Below are 12,473 nucleotides of genomic sequence, written 5' to 3' on the forward strand. Positions count from 1 at the left end.
CTGGGAAACCATCAATTCCAGCTGAATATGAATTTTTTAACTCTCTGAGGGCTTTTGCAACATCATTTTCAGTGACTTTGGTAATGAAAATTGACTCTGCACATGTGTTATATTTTTGGTTTGCTGGTCGGTAATTTGTGTTAGGATTATTTTGGACCAGTTTTTCAGCTATGCTCGTAAAGAAATTGTTGAAAGAGTTCACACACAACTTCGGGATTAGATATAGATTCATTGTTGAGTTTGATTTCTATGTTCGTGTGTGAAACTTTCATTTCCCCTCTTTCCCTTTTTATGATATTCCACATTGCTTTTACTTTATTGCTGGATTTGTCAATGTACTCATCATTCTGCATCCTTTTTGCTTGTCTGATCACTCTTCTTAGGATACATGTGTAGTTTTTATAGTATTCTGTTAGTTGGGGGGAGTCACTACTTTGTTTACATAACATGTGGAGTATTCTTTTATGTTTGCAAGAGATTTTTATAGCTGGTGTAATCCAACTCTTGTTTCTATTATTATTATTATTATTATTATTATTATTATTTATTCTTACTGGTTTTTGCAGAAAGGCCTCTTCAAAGTGGTGGATCATTTTGTTAAGAAATATGTTGAGTGCAATGTGTATACAGACCAAAAGGAAATTACCATATATTAGCAAGTTACAAATACTGTAAAATGGATACCCTCCGTATGGGATCATCATCACAGGGTAAAGCTAATGCAGAAACGATGCTGATACAATAAATTAAGGGTAGTACTTATTGTAGCACACAGTACTGACAGATAAAGTCGGTGTCGACTCGAAACAAATGAATGTTCCTCAGGAGTTCTTCCGTCTTCTATTGAAGCAGTTACTCCTATCAGCCACAACGCCGAGTTGTGGTTGGCAGCGGCAGGATACAAATTACATTTTTTTCTGACTTAAGATTTGCTAAGTGGAGCACCTGGTGTCAAGAAAGTTAAACGTAAAATGTATGTAAACACTACTTGAAGGCAAATGCTGTGCCTGCATCATTTTATGTCAATCGCACCAGTTTCTTTCCTTGTCGAAAATTGTTTCATAAAACATAAATCATGGGAAAATTACTGATATGTTAACATAAAAACGGGTGCGAATTAACATTGTGAACATATGAAATTTGAAGAGAGTGATAAAAAAATATCATAAACGGCAGGAAACTTTAATTCCGGAAATGTAAAAGCAGGGTTATACTGTACTGAATTGCCATGGGCATGGCCAAACATTATTACCCCCTTTTGCCACTCCCTCACGTCCTTCCATTTACCCATGTTTACATACAATGTCCCCTTGAAATATAAGTATCTTACTGAACAGTACTGCACTGTGCTCACAGAGAGGCAGTGCATGCATGGTAGAGCACATGGATCAGTCCAGTAAGCTTACATTATGATACACAAGTTGTCGTGTGTACATGTTATAGCTGTCAAATGCTAAACAGCCACACTTATTGGCCATAGTAAACACTCAATGCCTGAATATGTGTCTGGCAAGCTCGTGGTGTATAGTAATGTGTCTTTTTTAAAAATACTTACAAGCTTCAGAGCACCAAGCGTACAAGATTTCCACGTGGGGATTACTGTACAAAATTATGATTACGTACTACTCATTTATTTTCTAAGAAATGTAACACATTGTAATGTAAATGAAGCTGAGCAATTGTAATCTGTCTTTCTCTTTTGGAATGTTACCATTTGATTTGCATACTGTAAGCAAAACTGGATTTTATTGGTAGAAAGAAACCAAACATATATAACATTTCTTGTCTAAAATGAAGGATTGCTGACACTGACTTCAGTATGTGCCATATAGGCTGAGATAAAAGAAAGGCCCCACATTGTTTTCATCTGTCTGTCTGGTGCCTGCTGTGTACTCCCCGTGTTCAGTTATTATATGTAGCTTTCTGTGGAGAGTTTGAAGGATGTGAATCTCTCTCTCATTGCCGCCATATTAACAATTAATTTTTTTTGACAGTATATTGTGTACACCCAACCAGCAAATCATATTTCAGTCATGTCGTGTTATTTACCAACTGTACTGAAACTTATGCACAGTCTTTTATGTGGGCATGACATAGTGTTTACTTGAATGATTGCCACTTCAAAACTGTGGACAGAAGTGAAGTTGACCACCCAGTGGTTCCAGACACCATATGACATACCACAAAATGGTCAACTTCAATTATTGCTGCCATCTGGATCCCTCGTACATCACCAGTTTCTCTGGATACTTGGATGGGAATTGTCCTTACAACACATCCTTTGATCCTGCATGCCTCTTGACCTCAGTTTTCACTAGCCCATGTCCCACACTCACACGCCCACACCAACCCTTGTCCTTGTGCTTCCCACTTACTCCATTAATCTACCAATGCATTGTTCTATCTGCTGTTGTCTCCTCCTCCTCCTCTTCCTCCTCCTCATCCCCCCCCTTCCTCCACCCACCCCCCTTTGCAAGTTACATGCAACTCCCCTGTACCAGGGCAGGCTCACTGACACCACATTTCTGTCCCACTTGTGTGCTGCTCTTCCTCCCAGCTTTCAGCCTCTCCTCCATTCCCCTTCTCTTCTGGGATCTGCCAAAGCAAAGACTCATATGTCAGTTTTCCCCCCTTCTTGGCCTGTGTGGTTGCAAAGTAATCATCCTTGAGATTGAGAGTATATCATTGTGATGTGAACTCATTCAAAGAGTATACATCTTCAAATACCTATCTTGTGATGATTTGATAAATCCATACGAACTTTTCAGTTTTTTGTTTCTCATTTTTGCAGTTTTTATCATCAAGAAAAAAATAGGAATCTTCTATGTAGTAGTGTAACTGAGAATACATCAGGCTTCTATGTAGTAGTGTAACTGAGAATACATCAGGCTCCCCTATACCCCACTCGGAGATGAGAAGTTCTGCATGTAGCACAAAACCCTAAACAGCATTCTTCTCAGCATATCTTGTGCATCTCTGGACCTGTCACACTGTCCACATAGTTTCATAATGTATGTATTAGTGTATACAATACTGCCATCCATTGATTTATCATCAGAATAAAGGGAAAACAGTTTTGCCAGAGTATTTACTGCTATATCTAGCCCTGAAGCTCCTAGTTTGTCTTCTTTTCTAACTGATTGGTTTTGTTTGTCATTTAGTCTGCTCATCCATTTTCGAGTTACCTGCCTCTGTGCCCGGGATCACTAACACACACTTGTGTGGTGGCACTAGACTCGGGGGTAAGCCAGTCTGAATCCCCAACTAGGGGAGGAGAGGTGGTGGCGTGAAGTTCCTGATCACCATACTTCGCACCAATGTCCTGGTTTAAATACAAAACCTCTCTGCAGTGTCTCATGAAGTGAAGGGGGACACTGTTGATGCTGATCCGTCCATTGGATGGGGATGTTAAGCTTGGCGGCCTCTTTGGTACTATTTGAGAGGAGTAGGCTGTGTGCTGGCACTGGGTTTCATCCTCTCTTTTCTCTCATCATTGTCATACAACACTAACATTGCACTGCATTACCCCTCCCTCTCCCCCCCCCCCCCCCACACACACACACACACACATAGTTTTACAAATATTGTGCTGAAGCATTTGGTAAATAAATAAACAAAAATCCTTATTCGAGTAACAATTATTTAGCAGATGCATTCAAAGTTCCATTAGCTGAATAGCCAATCCACTCAGAATGTATATCATGTTCACTTGTTTCAACAGTGTCATCTCGATCGATTCTAATTTTCCTTATAAATGGAATATCAGTTCATAGTGGTCCTATCCTCATGTTGTTCTTGGCTGTGGGAAAGAGTAAGCCTTATGTGCATACAGTGAAAACATACAAAACAAATAACTGATCATATCAGTGGTAAAGGCAAGTTTACTTAAAGGCTGAAATAGGTAGAAGACAGAAACAGTTATCACACAGATGTGGTCATGCCGTAGAGGTGTTAACTGGAGTTCACATTGACCCAATGGCAGCAGCTAACCCTTAAATTATCAAAAATATTCCTTGCAGCATATACTCCCGTAAAGAGTTGTAAAATGCAGGAGACTAGTCATTAGAGATGATACACAAGTTGAGGCAGTGGCTGTGACAGTGATCATTAGTAAGTTGATTTCCTTGTGGAATATGCCACTTTTCTTTTAAGACATAAAAATTGTATATGATTACCATTTTCAACTTGAAAATATATGAGGACTGGTATTGTTGAGACACACACACACACACACACACACACACACACACACACACACACACAAAGTTGAACATTGCAATAAGCTCCAGATATTTATTTACATGCTGTTAAAATGTAACCACTGTACTGTTTCCTAATGGGCAAACCAATGCAAGAAATTCAGTAATATATAAAGAAATGCCATCATTCTCACCCTTGTCGAATCCTAGATATATTGCTTAAATAAAACTATAGATTGAATTCATGAAAGGAGATAATATAAAAACACATCAAATGAAGCGGGTAAAAGGTAATACAGAACTCTAAAAAATGAGAATGACAGAAAGTGCAAAATTGCAAGTTGTAAAAGGATACAATAGTATGGAAAAGATAGGTGTCACATGTAGGAAAATTAAAGAAAAGAGAAGCAGCTGTGTGAGTATCAAGGGCTCGGATGGCAATTTAGTAACAAGCAGACTCAGGAAGGTTGGAAGGTAGACGTAATATATAGAAGGTTTTAAATTATATGGAGAAAAAATTGTAAGAAAATATGATGGGAAGTCAAAAGGAAGGGAAGGAAAGTGGTATATTACGAGATTGGGAATACACTGCTGAACTTATAACAGTAACTTATAGACAGTAGATAATGCTCAAAATTTTTATGCTTAGGCTGAAGTATTAGCTAAAAACAGCAGCTGAATAGTATCAGTGGAAAGACAGTTGCTTTGAAAAAAGCCATTGCCCTTCCGCTAAGATGTATAGCAGGGCTTCACAACATACGTGCTCGCGGAGCAAGCTGTGAGCAGCAAGGCGCGAGCACGGAGCAGCGCGAGCACGCTACCCCCACTACCGGACCAGAGCAGAGAGTGGGGAGAGTCACGTGGGGCACACAACAGCTGCCGCCAGTCAATGTAAATCCGCAGCCACCTGCAGGGATATCACTCATGAATTATTACTGCGACGAATGAAACAAATAAAGGAGAATGTACACGTGCCACATAATTTTATTAGTTTAGTGTATGCCTCTACATTCGTATTAATTTGTGAACTGTTACACAATAAAAGGTGTCACTGAAGTATAGGATTCTCGGTTATCTTGTACTTTTTGCCCTTTACAATTGCGTCTATGTTCGGTGTAATTGTTCTTGTGCATTGTAGGCGCAGCGTGCAGTTGAAATTTCGATCAGACAGTGCGTTTCTCAGGCGCGTCTTGTTACATTTCATTGCAGAGAACAGTTGTTCACAAACATACGTGGAACCGAACATTCATATTATTGTAGCCGCCAGTTTGTGCAAACGAGGAAATCTATCCTGAGGGAAGTGTCTGTAGAATTCCAAAATGTTTTTCTTGTTCTGAAAATTGTATTCTCTGTCACACTGCAGGTCAATAACTTCTAGTTACAGCTCAGGACAAATCTCTTCAATATTCGCTGAATATGGAGAGGAGAACAGATCAAAATCACTGTCTAGTGCTGTCAGATCTTGAAAGCGTTGATCAAATTCTTCCTTAAGGGCAACTAAACTATGTGAATAACATTCACAGTCTTTGTGAACATCTTGCATGGATGATAATTTAAGAAAATGAGCTACATTTCCTGTTTCCAGCTGACTCGCCCAAAGTGTCAGTTTCATTTTAAACGCTCGTATTCGATCTATGAAATGAGTAATTAGCAGATCTTTAAATGTTCAAAGCATTCAGATGGCTAGTTAAATCTGCTAAGAACGCGAGATCACATTTCCATGAAGGCTCTTTCAATTCAGGAACACACATGTTATTTACTTCCATGAACGTATTTATCTCATCTAATAGGCAAAAAAATCGATTTAATAATTTGCCACGACTAAGCCAGCGGACCTCGCTGTAATAAGGCAGGCTACCATACTGGCTTTCTACAGCCTCAAGAAAGCTTTTAAATTGCCTGTGTTGTAGCCCATGTTTCCTTATATAATTGGTTGTACGAACAACAACACTCATCACATTTTTTAGAGTGATACTCTTTGCACATAAGTTTTCCTGGTGGATCACACAGTGAATGCCCCTTATTTCATTCGGCACGGTCAGTTTTTGCATTTTCATCTTCAACAGCACAACGAAATATTGTTTTTTCCCTGTCATCGCTGGTGCACCGTCTGTAGACACTGAAACTAAAGAATTCCACGACAATCCTATATTTTCAACACTTTCTTCAACACTACTTAAAATATCACCTCCGGTTGTAGTGTTCTTCATGGCTACTACATCGAGGAGCTCGTCCCTCACCTGAAGATCTCTATTAACACCTCTAATAAATATGGCAGGCTGAGCTGTTCCAGTGATATCAACACTTTCGTCCAGAGCTAGAGGATACGCCATAAAATCTTTACAGATATTTGCAAGCTGGCTCTGGACATCGTCTGCCATGTCCTCTATGCGATGCATAATGGTCATGTTAGATAATGGCACAATCCGAAACTGTTCAACTTGAGATGGACACAAATGTTCCGCTGCAACTACCAAACATTCTTTTATTAAATCGCCATCAGTGAAGGAGCGCAGGGATTTCGCTAAAAGCAAAGCAATTTTGTAACTCACTCTGAGAGCTGCCTCAGTTGATTTTTCTTCGTCGTCCAGATCTTCTGCGGATAGCTTCCTTTTAAGTTTAATAACTTCCTCTGCATGATCTGGTCCATCACATTTTCCACTTCCGTAGTCTTTCGCGTGGTACGACATATAATGTCGCTGCAAATTAAATTTCCTAAAAGAATTAAGTGTTTTGTGACATACTAAACATTTTGCAACACCATCTTTTTCTGTAAACAGATACAATTCCACCCAATGGGGGTTGAACTGCAAAAGCATGGTTGGGGTTACACAACGGCGACTTGACATGATTCTTAACCAGTGAAGTGACTCTTAGAGCTGATCGTAGTACTTTAAACGTTACACAGTCGGCGCGAATTCAATAGGCACGCTGCGGCCCTATTCAAACGTGTGCGCGCATTTCCCCTCCCTCCCTACTCCGCGACCTTGCACCTGCTCGTGAGCACGTGCCTGAGCAGACGCGAGTACTCGTGCTCAAAACCGGCCAGTTGTTAAGCCCTGATATATAGCAATAAAGAACTCGGGAAGTAATTCTCACAGTTATCTGCAAGAGTATAGCACTAGTTGTAAATGGTTGTTAGTGTACATTTCTGAAATGGCCTAAAGTAGCTGCCACTCACAATTAACATATAATTTGACACATTCTAAGCCCCTGCAGACTTATCTTCATGACAGAATTTGTAGAACATGCTGTGTGAATGAATAAATGATATACAATAAAATCCATGAAAATTGCAGCATGCACCAAGAATAGTCTGAGTGAACCAAAACTTGGGGTGTGGACAGAAAAATGTACTAGTAATAAATAATTAACATTGTGAAAAGGTGGTAGACATGTAGGCCTAGCAGTGTCCTCTCTTTTGATTCTAGAAAGGTCAGTATTATGTGCCAGGCCTAATCTCCAAAAAGCAATCACACCAAGTGGAAACATGAAGGCAAATGCCAGTATCCTTGATAACATCAGTAGGCATAATACAGCATGTAAGTTTGAGGGGCAGAGTGGTCAATCTCTGCAAAGTAGGTTTGTCATATGACAATACCCAAGGTCATACAGGGTATGTTGTTACTGTGACAACACGAACCAATGGATAGAAGAGGGTAAAATGCAGTAAAAATGGGTACTGGATCATGTAATTTGACCAGAGCAACTGGTTCCTGTTGGCCAGCGTACAGAAGTGTAGTGATTTTACACATTTTCCTTTTTTGTAGAATGTTATCAGTCAGAGCTATAGTCATTACTGAAAATGGTAAATTTGATTGTCTTTAATTCAATTTGAAAGGCAGATTTTGATAATGAAATTGATATGATACCATGCACCATGTACAGGAAAATGCACATTTTTGGATGATGTTATCTTGCAGGGATTGTGGTATTGGTGATTGTGGTTTTTCTGTAAATACAGGAGAGAAAGATTATTTAAAGCCTTGTCATAAATTTGATAAGTGCAGTCTCATTATGTTGGTGTGGTAACCAATAATAATAATAATAATAATAATAATAATAATAATAATAATACATTAACAGTTTCATGTTTTACTAAAAGAATTCAATGCAAATCAAAAGTGCTAGGCTGATTAATTCACTGTCATTTGCCAAGTTATTTTAAAACTTATAGTTTCATGCTGTCAAATTTTTTAATACCAACTTAGACACACAAATAAGATCTGTTAACACTATAGGAAAGTTCTGAATATAACAGTTAACTACACATATGAATAGTTCAATATTTTTAATTGGCCATTTATCCCTAGTCATTTCTGAATATGCTCATTACTTTGGGGGGGGGGGGGGGAGGGGAGAGATTACTATGCTGGTATAAGTGACTCTTACATATTGAGAGCATCTGAACAACAACTATTACATCATTATGAAGGTTCTAGTGAAAGAGGTACTCCATGTGCCATACTTCAGCATGAACATGCAAATTTATGTGGCAAGCAATGTAAAAACTTTCTTTGAAAAAACGTTGTTACCACTCTTTCCCTGTTCTGCCTGTTTGACCACTGAACTACGTGATGGAGTTATAAGCCATTTGCTTCATATACATGATGAAAGCAGTTTAAATAGCTCTTCAGCCATTCAGATTTAGGTTTTCCACAATTTCCCTACATCACTACAGGTAATTGCCAGGATGGTTTCTTTGAAAGGGCACAGGTGATTTTCTTCGTAAGTCCAAGCTTGTCATTCAAGTATAATGATTTCATCATTGATGGGATGTTACACCCTAATCTTCCTTTTGCATGTTAGATGGACATGTTGCCCATCAACTGTGGGATATTGTTGATGGGCAACTTGGGTGTCACATTCCTCCTCCAATGCTTTGTCTTGTCATCTTGCATACAAACTATGTTATGAAAGGCTCACCAGTGAAATACTCTGGCCTACTTTGATTCCATGCAGAGATGCTTCAAAACTCTGAAAACTCTGATTGCAGGTGATGGGTTTCACACCATACTTAAACTGTCTGGTCACATTAATGGGACCATCTGTCAAAAGCCTGAATAACCCCCCTTTGCGGTGCAGACTATGCAAGATGTACAGGGAGAGTGTCAGTGAGGTTCTGGAACTTACTAACAGCGATGCGGTGCCATGCCAACTACAGTGTTTTGACAGCTGTTCTAGGTTTCTCAGTTGAGGATCCATGGCGTGAACAGCCCAACTCAGATGGTGCTACAGATTCTTGATTGGGTTTAAATCCAGAGAGTTTAATGGCCAGGGGAGTACAGTAATCACATCGTGGTGGTTTTAAAACCATGCTCATAAACTGTGAGTTATGTGACATGTTGCATTGCCCTGCTGGCAGATGCCATCATGGTGAGGAAAAACAATCTGCACATGGGAGTGGACAGGGTCTCCAAGGATAGATTCATACATGTGGTTATCCATTGTGCCTTCCACAATGATGAGATCACCCAGAGAATGACACAAACACATTTCCCAAACCATAACATTCTGACTATAGTTGCAGAGTGTTTACTTTCAGATGTTTATGCCATACACACTAACAGGCATGAGTCTGATAGAACATAAAACACAATTCATCTGAAAAGGCCACCTGTCGCCACTCAGTGGATGTCCATTTACTGTATGGGCAATCAAATTCTGGCCGTCACCACTCATGAACTGCAGTCAACATTGATGCGTGAACCAGGTACCTGTTGCAGAGGCTCATATGCAGCAACATTCACTGCATGGTCATTAAGGAGACACTTTTGGTAGCCCCTTGGTTCATCTGGACAGTCTGTGGTATAGTGGCAAGCATTGCTGCCTCTGGATCACAGGGTTCTGGGTTCGATTCCAGGCCGGTTTGGGGATTTTCTATGCCCGGGGACTGGGTGTTTGTGATGTCCTCACCATATCATCATCATCCATGTCTGACTAGATTGGATTGGGTAAAAAAATTTGACTGTGTAAAAATTTGGACTTTGTATGGATGCTGATGACTGCGCAGTTGAGCACCCCACAAACCAACCACCACCACCACCACCACCACCACCACCACCACCACCACTATCATCATCATCTGCACATTTCTGTATAGTCATCACTCACCTGTGTCGTCTGTAGCCCGTAGTATACCACAATTGCCGCAGCATCTGTTTTGGATAGCACCATTTTTCCTTGCACGGCACACACACACACACACACACACACACACACACACACACACACACACACACTCTCTCTCTCTCTCTGTCCCCAAATTTTGCCTTTTGGAAATGCTTCCACCCTTGGCCCAAAAGCCAATTATCATGCCCTTTCGGCACATTACAACAATGACTAAACTAGTTTCCCACACCTCTGACACCCTCCATATACCAGCTACTACTAGTGCCGCCACTTGCTGTCTGCAAGTGGTTATTGCACATCAAACATAGGCAGAGGCCACATTAATATGACTGGTTTCTGTAATTCTCTGCCAGAGAGCATGTTCTGTAAACCTAAATATTTGTGTATTGTCATGTTATTTAATCATAGCTAAAAAGTTCATTTTGATTGCCTTTATCCTTCTTGCCATGTTGGTGTTGATATATCACTAATTTTAGTTTATTTTAAGTGTGAAAAGTGTGTGTGTGTGTGTGTGTGTGTGAGAGAGAGAGAGAGAGAGAGAGAGAGAGAGAGAGAGATTATTGTGCATGTATCTAACCAAACAAAATATACTTTCAGGGCTGATTGAGTTCCTGTTAGACAGAAAGAGGGCCAGTAGTAAGGAAAGTAGAGAAATAAAGTATGAAATTATACGGTCTCTACTTCATTCACATATAGCTGAGTCTGTATTCAGCCCAAACATATTGTCTCAAATGAGAGAGTACGTAAATCGTGGACCATTCTATATTGAAGCTAGTACAGAAGTTGCTGTTGAAGAGAAGGCAAATTAACTGCATTACATGGTACCCAGGAGAACTGAAGACTGAGTAGCTGTTGGTATTAAAATATCACAATGTTATGTTGTTGTTTCTGTATGTTTCAGTAATTTGTGGACCTTGTGAATCACAACCAAAGTAATGTTCAGTATAGCAGCATTTTATAAAATTTGTTTATTTAATTCACCCATTAACATATTGACATGTTTTTAGAAATTTTGCTCCAAAAGCAGTGTTTTTTATTTATGAAAAAGTCCTTAATTAGTGACATTACATACAGATATATTAGGGTAGCTTTTAAAACTCAAAACTCTGTCAAAATAACAAAATCTAGACTACTCAGGACTTTATGTTAGAGGTATATTTCCGCCAAAAAAATATTAAGTTATTGCTGTTTGTTCTTCATGTAGTACTCAGTCTTAAAAGATATTGGATATGTTTTCGTTTTAAATGATTTGTGTGTTGGCTTTATTTTTAGTCATGAAATCTGAGACATTTGTACTGGCTGTGGAAATCTAATTTCAATTATATTTACTGTTCTGAACGTTTCAGCTAAGAAGAAAGAGGAGTTGTTTTCTTAATACTAGATTCTTGTTTCATGAAACTGTTAACTGTTACATATATCTACCAATAAATGTTTTTATTTTGAATTAACCTTAACTTGTTTGATCCATGATGAAATACCAGTGAAGACGAAAACTGCAACCAGACACATTATATTTTAGTGAATAATTCATTTACTTTTCTTAACTTGAAGATAAGGAAATACAATGGCGTACAATTTTTAAACGTACAGGAAACCTCCTGTGGATCATGTTACAGTCAGTCGCACAACATAAACATCCCCAAGCACTCTAAAATGGTATATATTGCATGGAAATGCTCCATCAGAAAGGAAGGAATACCATGATATTAAAGATAGCCACAAAATTAAACTGATAGCTCTGTGGTAACCAGTAAACTCTATAAAAGCATTGCAAACAAATATAGCAAAAAAAATACAAACAATGGGAACTCCATATAGGAATATCAAAAATGTAGGAAAACACAAATTCCTACTTACCGTAAAGAAGACATGTCAGGCTGCAAACAGGCATAATTAAAAGACACTCAGATGAAGCTTTCGGCCACAGCCTTTGTCAGTAACACACACACACACACACACACACACACACACACACAGAATGCAACATCATGTGGGGAAAGATGGGTGGATGCATTGGCAGAGGGCTGTAAATAAACAGGGTGGGAAATGAGTATGGGGAGCAGACGATAGGACAGAGGCGGGTAGAGGGGGTGGGAATAGTATGTTACTGTAGGTCAAGGCCAGGATAATTACAGGAGTGGA

The 12,473-nt window shown here is 39.3% G+C and overlaps 1 protein-coding gene across 1 annotated transcript in view; it reads left to right on the forward strand.

Annotated features, from left to right (window-relative positions):
• The window catches only part of LOC124721581 (26S proteasome non-ATPase regulatory subunit 5-like), a 197,084-nt gene extending 185,396 nt beyond the window's left edge, over positions 1 to 11,688 (forward strand). The window contains exon 8 of the mRNA XM_047246625.1: positions 10,929 to 11,688. Coding sequence (XP_047102581.1) covers positions 10,929 to 11,140 — 212 coding nt within the window. The 3' untranslated portion in view covers positions 11,141 to 11,688. The remainder of the gene's footprint in view (positions 1 to 10,928) is intronic.
• The last annotated feature ends 785 nt before the right edge of the window (positions 11,689 to 12,473 follow it).

The sequence above is a fragment of the Schistocerca piceifrons genome, chromosome X (assembly GCF_021461385.2).
Source record: "Schistocerca piceifrons isolate TAMUIC-IGC-003096 chromosome X, iqSchPice1.1, whole genome shotgun sequence".
Classification (NCBI taxonomy): Eukaryota; Metazoa; Arthropoda; class Insecta; order Orthoptera; family Acrididae; genus Schistocerca; species Schistocerca piceifrons.